At 44.6% G+C, this 17,523-nt stretch overlaps 1 protein-coding gene across 5 annotated transcripts in view; it reads left to right on the top strand.

Moving 5' to 3' along the window:
• Nucleotides 1–17,523, top strand: part of cacnb1 (calcium channel, voltage-dependent, beta 1 subunit) — a 44,749-nt gene that overhangs the window by 19,337 nt on the left and 7,889 nt on the right. For 2 of the 5 annotated variants that reach the window (XM_036553558.1, XM_036553560.1), the window contains exons 3-12: nt 5,850–5,969; nt 6,190–6,312; nt 6,474–6,610; nt 7,054–7,124; nt 8,318–8,478; nt 10,404–10,484; nt 11,860–11,918; nt 12,097–12,206; nt 13,641–13,649; nt 17,002–17,153. In XM_036553558.1, coding sequence (XP_036409451.1) covers nt 5,850–5,969; nt 6,190–6,312; nt 6,474–6,610; nt 7,054–7,124; nt 8,318–8,478; nt 10,404–10,484; nt 11,860–11,918; nt 12,097–12,206; nt 13,641–13,649; nt 17,002–17,153 — 1,023 coding nt within the window. Of the gene's footprint in view, nt 1–1,422; nt 1,619–5,849; nt 5,970–6,189; nt 6,313–6,473; nt 6,611–7,053; nt 7,125–8,317; nt 8,479–10,403; nt 10,485–11,859; nt 11,919–12,096; nt 12,207–13,640; nt 13,650–17,001; nt 17,154–17,523 lie in introns of those variants that run through there. The other 3 variants (XM_036553559.1, XM_036553562.1, XM_036553561.1) reach the window with 2 other exon arrangements.

The raw sequence follows: 17,523 nt of genomic DNA, 5'->3' as shown, positions 1-17,523 counted from the left end.
CAGTTCTCTTTTACAGTGGTGACCTGGGGGATGGAATCATTTAGCCAATTTAAGCCCAGAGCTTTAATGTCAGATTGAAAGAGTCTGATTTAGAATTTAGCCTGAATACAGGGGAACCCCCTGACTGTTTTTGAAATGCCACGGGGTTTTTAATGATAACAGAGGGTCTGGACCTCGGTTTGCCACCTCTTCTGAAAAACAGCATCTTCGACAGTGTCCTGGGCATTGGTCGCCTGTTAGGGCCAGAAGAAAGTTTAGCCCCTACCAGCCTGTCAACACTACTTCCCAGCAGCAACCTGGTTTTCCCACGGGGTCTCTCTACCAAGCCCAGACCTGCTTAGCTTCAGCCATCAGAGCAAAGCTGCGGGGACATATTACTGCTGGCAGCTTTCCAGGTTATTGGTAAGGTCATAGGCCACACAACTCTGCTGCCTTCATAGTGTCAACAGTCAGCAGCCTGAAGATCTCCAAGTGCGCCTACTCCTGCAACACCATGGAAATGGTCTATTGTTGAGTGGACCATGATAAAGAACAGGGATATTTTACTGAAAAAAGCTACCCATCATCAACCAGCAAGGAGGTCTGTCCTAGGGCATTCAGCTCCCACCATTTTGTGCTGGGAAACTAGAAGAGGGTGGAGACAGGTAGAAATAGCAAGGCTATGCAGGCTACAACTGGCCTGGTATCATCTCTGTGTAGAGGAATGATCTACAGTCCTGAACAGCTACTGTACTGCACCGCCGTTGTTTATGACTGATTTTTACCTCCACTTTCTCTGGTCCTTCATCTTTCCCCTTACTTTATTGAAAATACCCATTTATGGGTAGATGTAGTATAGTAAAAATAGACCCCACTCTTGTAGGGTTTTTATGTACTCACAGTCTGTACTATTCTGATTCTGTCTCTCTCTCATCCATCACTATACATCGCTACCTCACACCTACACTCATTTTCCCTCTAACTCTCCCTGTGTCTATATCCTCTCTCTCCCTCGCACTGTACCAAGCAACCGGGTTGGTTACTATGACACTGCCTGGGAGCCTATCCTGGTTCATCCAATGGGAGGCTAGGACTGGCATCAGCTGGTGGGGAGCTATTTTGAACAGGAGCTGTGAAGTGAAGCAAGGAGCTAAATTAGAGGCAGATCCCATTGACACAGAGAAAGAAAGAGAGGCAAATAGAGAGAGACAGAGTCAGAGAGAGAGAGAGAGAGAGCAAGAGAGAAAGAAACCCTGAGCCAGGCTGGCTTCCTCCCAGCCCGGCTCTTTCCTGCCATCCTCACAGTTAATCATTGAGTCCCCAGTGGAGCATACACACACCAGCTCCACCGTTTCTAGCCCCTCCTCTAATTCTCCATTTATTTGATGTGTTTCATAAAGGATTGATTTGTTTGCTCTCCTCGTTGTTGTGCGCTCTGGCCACACACTGAATGAGTCAGAGCTGCGTTTTCTCCTGTTTGTCTCCTTGCTGTTGTTGCAGTGCGGACCTGTTGCAGCAGTTCTAAAGGCAGTGGGTTTTTTTTTTTTTTGTTGCCGCTTATTTTTTCCGTGCTATTGTTGTTCTGCAGTCTGCCATCCATGTTGGGATGTACCTGTATGGGTTAGATGACTCTGAGCCGGTAAGTGGCCGTGGCTTTTGTTATAGGAAACTGTGTGTTTGATCATTTCCATGGTTTTTTCGTGGTCATTCTGGTTTGATAGAATTGGTAGACGTATGTACTGTACATCAAATGGTGTAGTATTGTACTGAAAAAGGAAGTGAACGTCTGGGGCAGGTATGGGTGTATCTTACTGCTGCTGTAGAGCTGGGAAACTCTCTCACCTGGGCTCACAAGGGCTTGTTCCTCTGTGAGGGGATCGCATTTCACCAAGCCTAGAGAGTTCGACAAAAGATGGAATTAACCCAGAACTATTCAGCAACAGTACAATTCTCTAATGTCAGTGTTACACAGTTTCAAGTAGCATGAAGTGGCTTCCAGTACAGTTGATGTTTGACTGTTTGCTCTATCATTTCATTTCATTTATGCTTTACAATATGATTAGGAGCAGCAGGAAACATGACTCAAAAGTATCATTATTACTCTGCTACATAATGTCTTAATGAATGTGGTTAAATATGTAAAGAAGTCACACTTGTTAACTCTTTTCAGATACAATTCAAATACAATTTTTTTTTAATATAATGTAGGGACCAACAAACAAAAACAAGTAAAATTGTATGAGAAATATGAAAAATAAATTTTACAAAATCCCCTGAAAAGAAAGTGTGTAGTGCCTCCAAACACAGCTAAGAAAGTAAACTTGAAGGGGGAACTCATTTCTGATCATTTCTGATGAGAGGAGGAATCTTACAAACAGTAACCAGCCAGCAAACACAAAACATTTCTGTCTGAATTCTGTCAACAGTCTGTCAAATGTCAGAAGATTTAGAGATCAAACAGTGGACAAACAGCAGCTAATCAACTAAAAGGTTGCTTGGACACAACATAGTAATTCTATATGCAGTTTATATGTTGCATTATAATTGAAATCATCTTTAGCACTTACTGTATGTGCCATAGGATAGTTGTTGCGTGTGGACAAGACTGGTCCTTACAAACAATGTATAAACAGCTTACTGTCTCCTCTGCACCAGCAGTAGTGACAAGCACTTTGAGTTGTCACAGTGGAGAAATTTGTATACCAATGTTTCTGTAAAGTTACTAATCTTTTTTTAATTATTGCCTGGTGATTAAAAAAAAAATTCCAAATAACATATTAAATTTCATCTGACCTCTTTATACTGCCCTCTCATTTTGCCATCTGAGGAATGAGGGAGAATGATGTCATGTTTATATTAAGCTAGTGCATGGTGTAAAATGAGTTGGATGTGGACAGGTAAATTCAGATGAAGCCGCATAAATTGTAAGCGTTAAGGGAAAGGTCAAAGCCTGTGTAACTCATTGCTCAAGTAGTCAAGTAGCTCTGTCATATGTCAGTTTAAAAAACATGCCATCACTGTACAATATTGATTTCACAGCTGCTCTGAAGACTGGTTTGTCACTGGAAAACAGGGAGAACTGTATATTCATAAATTAAGTTTATTTGGATATACTGTGTGTTTATAGAAATGTATGCAGTTCCATTTTCACATCAAAGCATTACATAAAACGGAGCACCAGCACAAGGCTGTCGCAAATTGCATATCTCCTTGGAACCCACCCCACCCCCGACGTTTATCTACGCCAATATTTTAGGCCATCGGTGGCAGGCAGCCCTGATATATTTTTAGTCCAGAGTCTTTCATGTCCAGGCTCGTCTCTATTCTGTTTGTGTGGTGATGAAGGCTTAACCATGACCTCTCACCTCTGACCTCCTGCAAAATGTTTTCATTTCTAAATGGAGGGAGCTTTCAATGGGACATACTGTATATGTGTGTTCATTGAAGTACTATGGAAAAGAACCATTTTGTGTTTAAAAATATCAGAATATCAGAATTGTGATCAAGATCATTATGATTTCTTAAAAATTAGGATAAATGCTGTATTGGTATGTCAAAACAGGCCTGTCTTATACTAATACTTAAAATAATGGGCTAAATTTTGTGTGTGTGTGTGCGTGTGTGTGTGTCCTTTTGCAGTGAATTGAACTTCACGACATATGTTATTTATCATTCTTGCAGTTTGTTTGAGGAAAAAAAATTCTCACCTCTATTTTAAAAAGAAACACACCTAATGACTCACTCTTTCTGCTGTCTGAAATGAGCTGTTGGTATTTGAGTCTGCGCTCTCGCAGCTGAGAGGCTGTCTGACGCCTGTGAAAAATAACGCATGTTACATAAAGAGACGCTCTCCTAAAAACGTGCGCTCGTAACCCGCATCAAGGGTTGTAGTGAGACTCGAGACAGGTGTGATTGGTGGGAGGAACAAATTGCGTCTGTCAAAATACCATACACAATATTGCTTGTGTAATTTTAGAAATTATTTTCACTCATTTCTACAACCCACCCACGTAGATCTGATAGCCAGATTTAAAAAGTAAAGTGCTTATTCATTTGCTGTATAAAGGAAAATTGGGTATATTAAGTGGGCTGTGGAGTTCATTTAAGATAGAAATGAATTGCAAATGGTTTTCTAAAGAACACAGATAAGCTTTTGGTACTGGTACAGGACAGCACAGTATTAGCCTCTAGGACATTTCCCCCCACCAATGGCAAGTGTATCCTATACTTTTATTTCAGCTTAAAATGATTTTAAAATAATGTTAAGTGTTGTAAATTTTAACAGGATTTTAAGATGATTTTAAGTCCACATTGATACTCTTGAATGTTTGAAACAAATAGTTACCTTCCAATTAACTAAGCAGAGAAGTGTTAATTACTTATTCAACATATACATAAGACTTGTATTGATAGCAGAATTTAAATTAATTCACTTTTTTGAGAGACTGAAATAGATTTTGGACACAAATATTGTGTATTGGTTCTCATTGGTAATGTTAAAAACGTCACCACTAACATCTATCTTTATTCTATCTCGTTGCATTCCAGTATAAATCTCTGTGGAACTGCTTTTTCATCCTTAATTTAAAGATCAGTGCTGTAGTGACAGACCAGCTGTGTTAAATTTCAAAGGTTTATCTCACTGAAAATTGATGGCATATAGATGTTGCAAAAGTTCATATTTGAAATTGATTGTATCCATTGTAAAAACTTTAGTTGAATGTACCAAACACATACCTATTGAATTGCCTTTGTAACCTAGGTTTATCCATCCTTGGTATGTCCACTGAAACACCTGAAATGAATGAATGTTCAGGAACTTCCGTTTCTTCTAATGGGTACTAAAATTCTCTGTGAGCCAAATACACAGCCATAAGTCAACCTGGCCAAGGGCGCCCAGCAACTAAGCAAATAGCAACTAAGCAAATAAATATTGATTTTTTTTTATTATTATTTGTCTTGACAGCTTTGGAGTGATCAACACCTCTCAATGTTTACGATCTGCAAGGTCCAGCAGTAAAAGTGTAATGTACAGTAAGCTGTTTTATGCTGCTGGCTGTACTGGGTTCAGGGGGGAATGCAAGCGCGCGAGAGAGATGAGCACAGAAGAGCATGCTGTGAGGAATAATACACTCTCTGCTCTCATCCCCAGTGCGATAATCCCTCCATTTCCTCCCTGGGGACCTTCCAATACGGCCTCCCCTTCTCCCCGTCACGGTTATGCGTCTGCAGGCCCGCACACTCATTCTCCGGACAGCAGGATTCCGTCCGCGCGCCCTGTCAGACGTCTGCTTTCTTTATCTTGATGAGGCCATCATACCTTGCGTGCAAAGGGATCTTTTTTTAGGACGTGTGATCACCCCAACGAGAGCTCCGAGGAGCAGGGCGCAGTGCATACCAGGCCCCGGCGGCCAGCGGGGCGTGCTCAGAGCAACGGACAGCTTCGCACAAAGCTTCGCGTGCTTCCGCTATGGCGTGGGGCTGCTAGCTTCCGCAGGGTCTGAGGCCGCTAGTTTTGGAGACCACAGGCTAAGGAGATGAACGAAGCACAAATGCACCGGCAAGAATGGCCCTGGCCCTGCTGTTTGCATCCATCTGTCAGCCTGTGGTGGACTGAACAGCTGAACATGCACTTACGCACGCATACGCATGCGCTCGCACACAACACACGCCCGTGTTGACTGCGTAAACTGTCACCTCTCTCTCTCTTTCCCCCTCATTCTCTTCTGTGTTTGTCTCACTGTCGGCTACCGCCGCCCCAACACCCATTCAAACGGCTGGGTTGATGGCGCTCCTCTGGGGCACAGTCTGTGGTAACGTGCCCCAGGGACACTAGGGCTAAGATCTATCCCCCTCTCCCTCCGCCCCAGGGCTCTGCAGACTCCTACACCAGCCGTCCTTCCGACTCAGATGTGTCCCTGGAGGAGGACCCTGAGGCTCTGAGGAAGGAGGCTGACAGACAGGCCCTCGCCACGCTTGAGAAAGCCAAGGTGAGAGGGCGTGTCCCATCTTATTGCATCTCCTCCTCCCTCACAGACCAGAGCGCTGTACTCTTCCTTCTCTCAGAGTGGTCCTCACACGAACTGAAATAGCTTTTCTTCAGCGCTTGGAACAGTTATATGCTTCATACATTCCTCTTATTGTGTTGCTGTGATTATGAGTGTTTAGTTCTCACTGTTAACTTAGATCTTTTTTTTTTACCCACCCCAGACCAAACCTGTGGCCTTTGCTGTGCGGACGAACGTTGGCTACAACTCTGGCCCAAACGATGATGTCCCGGTACAAGGCATGGCTATCTCCTTTGAGGCCAAAGACTTCCTGCACATCAAAGAGGTAAGGGCCCCCTCTGTCCCGTCGGGAGCCGACCTCAGTTTGTGTCATACATGAACGCACAGGTAATGATATTGTGCCTTAGGCTTGGACTCACAATTTCCACAGAATTGAGTGAGCTGATTTTGGACCAACTACGCTGGTCTCGCTGTCTCTGCCCCCAGAAATACAACAACGATTGGTGGATCGGCCGTCTGGTGAAGGAGGGCTGCGAGGTGGGCTTCATCCCCAGCCCCGTGAAGCTGGAGAACACGCGCCTCTTGCAGGAGCAGAGGATGAGGCAGAACCGACTCAGCTCCAGGTGCCTCCCCATCGCCAGCACACTGCGCTCTCACTTACTGAAACTATGACCCAACTCACCCCATTCAACCCCTGCAAAGACCTCCGCAATAACACCATATCCAATAAAACCCCAAACCATCACCTCATTCCCAAAATCCCATATATTATATATCCCATATATTATTACCCGAACCATACTTCACCTCCAAAAAAACATCCCAATCCCATCATTTTATCATCACTTCATCCCTAAAATCTCACATAATCACACCCCATGCTATCACTTCACCCTCAGAATGTAATCTGATTCCACACACCCCCTTACCATTCACTCACCTCCTACACCTCATATCAATACCTCACTCCTACATCTCTCTACCCACTCAGTTTCAGTTTGTTGTTGGTGTAGGCTCTGATACGTTGTTTGCGTGACTGCTTACTGTCAATTTTTGTTTGTTACAGTAAGTCCGGAGGAAGTTCCAGCCTAGCTGATGTTGCCACGGGAACACGCAGACCCACGCCACCTGGCACAGGTAAGGATGACGTCAAATTTAGGGAGGGGGATTTGCCAATACCAAATAGATAGGTGCCAAGTAAGTGACAGTGTCATTTCTAGGGTTCATACTGCTCCACAGGTGTAGCTTGACAGTGAGATATAACCTTCAGTTCTTTATCAGTAGTCCTTATTGTGTAGGCATTTTAAACTCAGCCAGTTACGGGATGTGACATAGAACACAAAATGATTGTGATTGAATCTGGTAACAGTTAGGAACAGTCTGTTCATAATAACACCAATGTGATAAAATAACATGACATCAGTTCAGTCTAAAAAGTAATTTTAAGTAAATGTATTGCTTTATAAAGAGCTGACTCTTTTTGAACTGTAGAGGTTGGAGTGGTGATCACAACGTGAATAATTGGGGTAGAAAGAACGCAAACCTACAATTTCTGAAAGAAATGAAAAGTAAGAAAATAAACGTAGATTGGTGTCTGAGATTGCACAATCCAGCATCCAAGTCATTTTTGTAAAATTGCGCCAAAGTAGGTGACAAGAATGCATAACTGACTGGCCACTTTTTCAGCACTCTGTTCCAATGGTCTCAATCCTGTTGAAGTGGTGTGGCACTGTACCATTGCCTGAGTAATAACAAGTAATATCCCTCAAATCAACACACCCCTGCCTTGCCCCACCGGTTTGAGGAACCCCTATCCTTGCTTCATACTTCTCTCCCACCCCCAGCACAAAGCACAATCCCACCTGTATGCCTGAACTCTTCACCCCCTATGCACCCAGCAATACTGCATCTTTCTCTCTCTATCTTTTACACTGCCTACACTCCCTCAGTCACCCTCATATGACTATATTCTTTGATGGCCAAGACAACGGCAAAGGCAGCAATTCTGATTCTGTCATGTTACCATGTTCCCGTGGGTTTCAATCCATGCCTCCTGTTTTCTCTTCTTGTTTCCTCCACATCTGATTGAATACCTGTATTTTTATGGGTTCTGCTGTCCCCAATCCTGATTCATGCATCCCCTGTCCTCCATCTGTACTCCCTCTCTTTCTCTCATTCTCTTTCCTCATGTCTGCATTCTCTCTCCCCGAGCTGACCTCTCCTCCATCTCCCTCCCTTTCCTCTGACGCCCTCCCTGCCCGGCATTTCCTCCTCTCTCTGAATCATCTCTGCCCTGCCCCGACGCCCCTCCCCCCCACCGCCAACCCCAGCTCATGTGGAAATGTCCACAGTGGCTTTTGACGTTGACCCCCTCGACCTGGATGCAGAGGAGCCCCCCGAACCCCAGGCTGAGTCCCGCTCGGCCAGGGCTAGCGCGGGCAGCGTCACGTCCCCCCAGGCTAACGCCCACCGCCTCCCCTTCTTTAAGAAGGTAACGCCGGGGACCCCTGCCTGTTGGAGCCAGCCCTCCTCCTCCTGCTGCTGCTGCTTTTCCTCTCGCTGCAGTCCAGTCCCCTGCCCCCCCCTCTCCCCCACCCCAGTCCGCTCTCAGACTAACCTCCCCTGACTTCCCAACACCTCCCACTGCTCCCTACTCTAAACCCCATTGGACCCTCTGTATGATTACTATGGTAACGGTGAGAGGTGTGTGCGTGTGCGTGTATTGGGAAGGGTAAGCTGGCTGACAGTCACATGGGACGAGCAAGTGTGTGCATGTGCAGACATAGAAAAATACACCTAAAAAATTTTACAAAACATTCTGGGTCACAGAAGTATGGAGATATTCATGAAAGCAGGCAAAAAAATCCTGTCTGAAGAGAATTAGATAAGACCCATTTTCTCACAAATGTAGTATGGGCATGAAATTGACCAAAACACAGCAACACAGACAGCGGCAGCTGGCTGAGGCAGGAATGTCAGACACATTCTCTTCCCCTTTGCTTCCGTCTCCACATGTACATTACAGTAGCATCCCTCTATGCCGGTCTCCAATCCTCTGCGCCCGGCTCCAGCTCCTCTGTGTTCTGCTTCATGTGGGCACTGGCCAGCTCCCCCACCCAATATCCCCAGCCCCAAACCTGTCAATAACACACGTGCTCTGTGTTCTTGTTCCTGTGTCTTTTTTGTCTGTTTTGTTTTTTTTTTCTCTTGCTCGGGTGTGTGTGCCGAATGATAGGCGGCCCAGCTAAACAGAAACAGAAGTCGGTGAGTCTGGGGTTTGTTCTCTCTATGATAGGCGTTCTCGCCCTCTTCTTTAAAGAAATGAGATCCCTGCCATTCGCTCCCATCGCGTCCTGCCCTGGGGACCGTTATCTCCTAAGGGACAGGTGATTTCGTTTCAGTCAGGGTCGGTGTCGAGGTGCGTTACCCGTTTAACGTTCAGAATGCGGAGTGCTAGTGTGTGCTGGCCCAGGATGTGACACGGGGGTAGAGCAGGAAGTGCTAATGCACCTTGAAGTGTTTTTATTTCCATTTCAACGCCTGGTTTCAGCCGCCGTGTTCCCCCTGTTTCACGGTGTCGCCGTGATTTCGAGCTGTCCTGCTGGTGCTCCACGGAGGGTGACGCTGTGACGCATTTGCAGTCAGAATGTGCAAACGTTCCGGCAACGAGCCCAGATCAGATAAAAACCAAATGAAACAAGAAAATGACCTACCGCACCTAGCGGGCACATTGCGTGCATATACAGTTTATCTGTAAAACTGACATGCTTGTGTTAAACATGGTACAGTTTGTCCATCCGGGGCACATCAGTTTATTGAAATTTGGCTTATAGGTTTATGCATGTGTCACAAATTGCATGTATTTATAGTGCCAGTTCCCTGTTTGAACAGCAGCTGATTCTGCTGTATTAAGCATGTGATTCCTCTGTGTCGGTCTTTTGTTCCCCACTTTGTTTCCCAGCATTAAGGCGTGGGTTCTCGGTGCCGGGCTGGCACACCGCTGTCGTGCGGTGAAGCTCTCACAATAGCGGAGCTGGAAAACACAGCAGCCCGACAGACAAAGTCTGCACAGTATATTAATAATGGCCTACCTCCTCCGCTCCATTGTACTTTGCTGCAGCGCTGGCATCCAGTTTAATTATGACCGCAGAGGAACGGAAAAGACTGCAGTAATTGCAAAATAGACCTCTGGAGTTTTTATAGAACCACAAGTAAAGAAATAAACAAATATATGAACCTGCTGTGCTTCAGCTTATTTTGCTGTCCAGTTTCCAAAGTTGACCAAAAATACATGTATTGTGCATTTACAGTAAACGTGTGATGAACCATTACATTAACCAATAAATAATAGAGTGTAGTGTTGTGCGTGTAGGTATTGTGTCTCACCTTCTCCCCTTGCTTTTTCCCCTGGTCCAGATGGATCATGTCCCCCCCTATGATGTGGTACCTTCCATGAGACCCATAATTCTGGTGGGGCCCTCACTCAAAGGCTACGAGGTATACAGTGAAATTATCCTTTAGCAGCTGAAGCAGCACTAACCTGCTAAACAAATGTGTTTTTAAGTTGTTCCTTACCTTAAAATTCAGGGGGAATCCAAGTGAAGTGCAGCAAACCATCTCAGGGCAAGAGTATTCTCAGTACTTTTTACAGTTTTTACCTGCTCTGTTGTCAGAAACATACATGAATAAGAACACTTTACTTTAGGTTCCTTGCAGTAAGACAGTATTTTTAGAATAATATCAATGTGAGACTTAAGCACATGGTCAGGTGGCTGCCATGTCCCATTAAGCTATTTATATTTTTGCAGAGATGTTATCTGCTAAACTTTAATTTGAAAGAGTGATCCCTACAACATTTCTCCTCTCTGCCTCCCGTCCCCAGAAAGCACTGTGGGGTTTCTCTGTCTCAAAAGAGAAGTGGAAAAATGAAATCTGGGGTCTTAACTTTTTATTGCTTCATTAAAAAAAGACTCTTCAGTATGGATTCCAGCCTCACTAAAGCTGAGGAACAACACATAAAATTGCAGTTGAATTATACATAAAATAATTCTCTTTGTTTCTTGTTACTGAAGTCATCTAATTTAACGAAGTGTACTGCTCTGTAAGATTTTTGTGTTAATTATCAGAGTTACGGTGCAAAGGTTCAAGAGGAGAATTTACAGACAATGACTACACAGTTAATCAGACCTAGACAATCTGGTCCCATCCGCAACTATAAAAATTCCATTTGCCACTTCCTTTCCGTGTCAGCTGTTCATGGCCTCCCTCCTCCGCCCCATCTCTCCCTTAATTTTCCCCGTTTACAATGGACGGCCAGGTGTGATCCCTTCGTCAGGCTCCAAGCCAAATAAAGTACCAGTATAACCACATCAGATGCAACCCTCACACTTTGATTGTATGGAAATTTTATATTTAGTGAATTGGTATTTGGTTATGATGTCCCTCTTTACTTTGACCGACTCCCTGTAAAGCATTCTACTAATGGTCCTATTTCATCTCTCACATAAATAATAAACTGGGACTGGCTTTCTTGGTTGGTTGCATTTGTAATACCACAGAATAGAGAAAATGCCTAAAAATAGGTATGAGAGATTATTCAGACAACAAACACCTGAATATCTCCCTGTTGACTTATGATGTTGATAGAGTATCATGTACAAATTGGAAGCCCAAGCTGTGCAAGCAGTGGAAGTGTAAATGTCACCCACGGCTACGGACAGGCTTCACCATCAAAATCACAGCGTGTGCTGAATAGCGCTACGGACGTCTGCGCTCTTCGTGACTCACTCTTCTTAGTCATATGACCATTCTTATGAAATGCAAATCGTGTCACATTTTTTAAATTCATTTCCTCTCTCCTCTCTCCCGTCAGGTGACTGATATGATGCAGAAGGCTCTCTTTGATTTTCTCAAACACAAGTTTGAGGGCAGGTGAGTCACTGTCTCTGTGTTTAGCTCGGTTGCCGGAGTGGACAGAGCTGTGGAAGAGGGAGCAGAGAGTTCCTTATTACTCACTCACGCTGTGTAATGCAGTCTTGTTAATGGTGTCTGGTGCATGATGTGTGCGCTCCGGTGTGGGTGATGCAGTACTCTGTGTTTGCGCTGTCAGAATATCCATCACTCGGGTGACGGCGGATATCTCCCTGGCCAAGCGCTCCGTCCTCAACAACCCCAGCAAACACACCATCATCGAGCGCTCCAGCACCCGCTCCAGCCTGGGTATGAATCTCTCTCTCACACACACACACACACACACACATACATATGCGTACACATGCATACACACGCACACACACACACACACACAAGGAAGACCACACATAGGACCATAACTTAACTCTCATGACCACAACACACGTGTTGCTAGGGTACATAGAGGGCAGACACATAGTGGACAGAGGCGCACAGTGTGGAAGGAGAAACACACTGAGACGTATGTTCAGAGATCAGTGCAAATAGCATCTACTCATAGATGAGCTGCCATCTCAATGCCAGGACAACCCCAGACAGACCGTTCTTCACATCCACATCCAACACAGTGTCTCTCCCCAGTCTCTCACTGATCTGTGTCCCTTTCAGCGTGGCCTCCTGCACCAGCTCTACTCTCACTATGGCCCTTTATTACCCAAACTATTTTTCACAGAATGAAATACAAATTCATTCCTTTGTGTTTCTATATCTATGAGCAACAGAGTTGGTGACATGTCCATGCATGTCTGAAGTGAACTGAGAGCAGTTAATTGTGTGTGGTGTGTGTATAGCTATTTAAAGGTATATATATAGCAGAGCTCTTTCAATGTCAATGCAGTTCCCACCAACGCCAAAGCAGTACAAGCAAAGGGATACCAAGCCCAGCTTGTCTGGACATCTGACTGAACACACAAGCAGGTGCCAATTATTCATTCCTCTGTGCTTGTCTGAGAATGCAGTTTCTGTTCCCAGAACAGAAGAGGGGACTGATATGTAAGTTGGAATAGTCAATGCTTGGAGTGAAATAGCATTGGTGAACAGGATACAGGTCTGATCATTGAGCGGTTGTTCTCCTACATTAGTGGTCACTTTGTTTTTTTTTTTTATTAAACACACCTTTCGCCCGCTCATAAAATGTTTATGAATACAATCTAATAGAAGTTGTATCATTCCACATATTACTACAGTATATTTTTATTTTATTAAACTGATATGTATATTAAAATATAACAATTGAAACATATCATAGAACCAGGTTTTAAGGATAAATCTTCAGTGTCTTTGAACCGTTCAGAAGATTTTGAGAGGTTCGGACTAAATCATCTCATTTTTCCCTACGTATTGCTTGATGAGGAAATGAAACTGATTGGAAAGATGCTGTGTCAGTAATTCTGGTTTTGTACTTCGGTTTACTGATGGTGCCATTGTTCCCTACTCTGGAATAAACCAGAAGCAGGCACTGATGGTTTAGCTGGTAAGTGAGAAAAGGTGAAAGATGCAGACAGACCCCTGCGGTGTCAGCCGCAGAACAGTGGCCAGAGGAGGGACGCAGTGTGACACCCAGTGTCGCTTGGACTTGCCTTGTCTGACTGTCTGAGTCTGATCTGGCCTCTTCTCTCTTTTTCATTCTGTCCTTCCTCCCCCCCTCCTTCTCCCACGCTCTCCCACACACTCTTGACTCAGACGTACTGGGTACGTATCCACCATTCCTACAAACTAGTGGCAGTCCTTTCTACCTCTCATCGCCAACCGCCTGTCTGTCCGTCTGCCTGTCTGTCTGTCTGCTTGCTTGCCTGTTTTTATCTTTCTATCTACATGCTTGTGTGAAAGCTCTAATATGCCTGTTGCCTGCAAAGAATAAAACACAGCAATGTGAGTGCTGGGTAGCTCCATATTCATCTGGTGTCATGGTACCTACATCAGTAGACACATGTGAACCGTGAGAGAAATGATCCAGCAGTAGACAGCAGCAAAGAAACTGGTCTGGTTGATGGCGTTTGCTGTGCGTGAGGCGTTTTGGTCTTGTGATTCGTTCCTTTTCCTGTGGGAACCAAACCAGTTTCGTGCCCTAGTGCTCGATGTTGCCACCCGCCCAGACACACCTCCCTTGCCACCTTGGTGCTCGTTGGAATGAGCACGTCTACCCTGGAGATGGGCACGCTGCCAACATGGGCACAGAATGCTCGTGTGTTTTAACAATCCAAAACTGCGCCTGTTTTTGGATGCCATTGTTTTTGTGATTGCTTGCTAAAGTAGAATCGATGCATATATATTGTGTTTAACTAACGACTGAATCTTGTGGTACACTTGTTACAGCCACATGGTTAAACACACACAGGTGTTACAGCATTAGTAGAAGACCAATGTGCTGAAAGTATAATATGATATCTCACTCTTGCATCCTTTTTATATAGTCATTTTTGCTATAAAAACTAAGGAAGTAGCGACATGTCAAACATGATTTTATGCATGCCTCATGAAAGGCATTTTAGAAAGGTCTGTGTGTTACATTTTGAAGTAATGAGTGGTATTTTAAATCAGTATTGAATATGTGGTCCTTCTGTTTGAATGTAACCAATGGAGAGTGAATACACGTACACACACATCTTTATTTGTGAGTGGGTACCTCTCTCACCCTCAAGGAATGTAGACCTATACAGCATCTCATTTATTTATTGATTTATATCTTCCACCCTGTAAGAATATTTAAGTACTTTTATTATATTGCTGCAGGCATACTAAAGGTACAACACAATCACAGATTGGATTGAAACTTTTTGATTACTGGACTTGTGGAGGTGTGTGTGTGTGTGTGTTTGTGTGTCTGTGTGTTTGAATGCATATGTGCGTGTGCGTGTGTATGTTACTATGTTACTCTTCAAGGAGATGTTGTACCTAAAGTATGCTTTGCTTTTTATGTGGTAATATTTTGGACTTTGGAAAAGCCCATAGAGATATGCTTAAATCTGCAAAAGTTGGTTCTGGGAGCCCAAGTCAGACAGAAGAGTGATTTCGTCAGAACATAGTTCCTCCTTTTCACACTTTCTGTCTTCGTGTGTGGGTGCTTGGTGTGCTCAGAGGGAGTCCTTCTCAGGAGAGTGTGGAGTGAATGAGAGATAAAGCTGGCCTGCCAGCCCAGATCAGCACCCCCACTGCAACAGAGCTGCTGCTGTCTCCATTACAGGAGCTGTCCCGGAAGCAGCGACATGGTGAAAAGTTCACTTGTGTTTTCAGAAGCAGGATTTCAAAGGAAATGGGGAAAAAAAACAGGCAAAAACAGTTTACGAATTCATTACCAAGTTCAGAAGCGTTCAGCTCTTCTTTTCTCTAGGACCACCACTCATTATCACAGCAAAATGATTAATTGCTTTCCATTTAGGCAGACGTCCTTATCCAGAGTGACCTACATTTTACTTACCACCCATTTACAGAGCTTAATATTTACTGGCGCATGATTCATACCTGCGGCCCTCTGATGACAAGTCCACTTCCTTTAGCCCTGCACCACACGAATGCCTGGAGGGAAGCCTTTCCACACCTGTGCATAAAGGGGCACTTCTGTGATGTATGTGTGCTGAGTGGTCAGGGCCCTGAGACCTGGTATGAGGAATAACAGGGACATTTGGGCTAACAGTGAGTAACATGAAGGTATCAATATGCCATTACTGTTTTGTTGTTGGTATTAATTTAGCATGTGCATTTATGAAAGATATGTTGCTATTTATGATCCAGAAGACATTACATTTTACTGGAATAATTCAGCTAAATGTGCCTTGCTCACAGAAACAGCCTGGTTTGGAATTTGAGGGCGCAGCATTCTGAGGATTCAGCTTCATCGCACGATTTGATCTGTGTCCCTGCGCCTGTTCCTCCTCTGTCCTCTTCAGTTCCTCTGCCTCTCTGGCCTCATGTCCCACAGCTGATTGAATCTCTTGTTATCTCTCAGTGCTTACTGCTGCTGCACTTTCATTTCAGACCTGGATCAGTCCAGTGCTCCAGCAGGCCAAATCATCAAGCCCCACTTTAAATCCTCTCCAGCCCACATCTCCCTCAACTTGTGATAGGGAGGAGTCTGTCCCTATCACACTCCAGCTCCTGAAAACACAGCTCAGCTTTCATCAGAATATTAACTAGTAGGAAAATGGAAAAGCTTCAGTATTCCAGGGGATGTTCGTTGTGCCGCTTTGATAAGATACAACAATGCTTAACAACATTCTCTCAGAGAAGCGGGTGTACTTTATCAATTAAGTGTTGCCATTTTTTCTTCATACATTCACAGCAGTTTTTCAGTTCTGGTTCAGTATCACCTAGGTTTTTCACATAGCTTGAGCCTCATTTTGTGTGTGTGTGTGTGTGTGTGTGTGTGTGTGCGCTACTGATGTTGTGAACAACACTTCTGTAATTTCTTTAAATGCAATGGAGTTCAGAGATACTCTGATTTCTTTATGCACTGAATTCTGGTATGGTCCTAAAAAGTGAATTGCATGACACTAACTGAATCTTTCACAGCTTGCATAATGTCTCTGTGTTGAGAATCTCCAATAAAGAGCTTGATGAGCATTGGACATTTCTCATTAACATGCCCACATTTAACATGCAGTGCACTCCCACCTTGGTCAGCTGCATTCTAATAATGGCCAAAGGGGAGAGCAAGCAACCAAGGTGTTCTAAAGTACATCAGGCACAAAGCAAAACACGTACTCCAGAAATGAAACAAAACCTATTGTTTAAATAAAGAAGCTCCATTCTACATTTCGTGTCCAGACACTTGATGACATCTGTGATTTAAATCAATAGGTTTTGAACATTCTGTCTTTCACATCCAGGGTGAATAGCCCTTTAGTCTTCCGTTTAATTGTGTCGCCACAAGATTAACTCTGCGGCGCGCAGCTTATCTCTGCTGTGTGGACTCTCGGCCTCGGCCGTGCAGCGTGCGGTCCTGAGATTACCTCTTTATGTGTCAGCGCTGTGCAGAGAGCAGCAGCACCTGTGTGCTCGGTCAGGTCACAGCGCCGCGCTGACCCTGCCCCTCCCTCTCGTGCAGCTGAGGTGCAGAGCGAGATCGAGCGCATCTTCGAGCTGGCCCGCACCCTGCAGCTGGTGGCCCTGGACGCCGACACCATCAACCACCCCTCCCAGCTGGCCAAGACCTCCCTGGCTCCCATCATCGTCTACATTAAGATTGCCTCCCCCAAGGTACACCCCCCCCCCCCCCAGCTCCATGCCCAGAGGCTGCCCCGCTTTGCAGTAATATACACCTGCGCTTTGCAAGTGTCACTACTGCTAGTGTGCACAGCAGGAAATCCCAGCTCCTGTAGCTGAGCTGAAATGCGGTTTTCTTATACAGGATTTCATCACCCTTGGTTATCAAAGAGCTTAATAGTAAAGAGGGGTGGGGGGTTGATTCACCTTTACCACCACCATAGCCATCTAGACTTGGGTATGATTAGATGGGATATCATATGACATATCATATATCATGCATCGTCCAAAGGATGGTATCACTTTCAGGACAGGATGCTTGTCATTGTATTCAGGCATCAGTTTCCTATTTGGTCCAAAGGAC

Source organism: Megalops cyprinoides, chromosome 19 (genome assembly GCF_013368585.1).
Source record: "Megalops cyprinoides isolate fMegCyp1 chromosome 19, fMegCyp1.pri, whole genome shotgun sequence".
Taxonomy (NCBI): domain Eukaryota; kingdom Metazoa; phylum Chordata; class Actinopteri; order Elopiformes; family Megalopidae; genus Megalops; species Megalops cyprinoides.
Note: the sequence above shows the minus strand (reverse complement) of the source record. Positions and strands in the feature narration are given on the sequence as shown.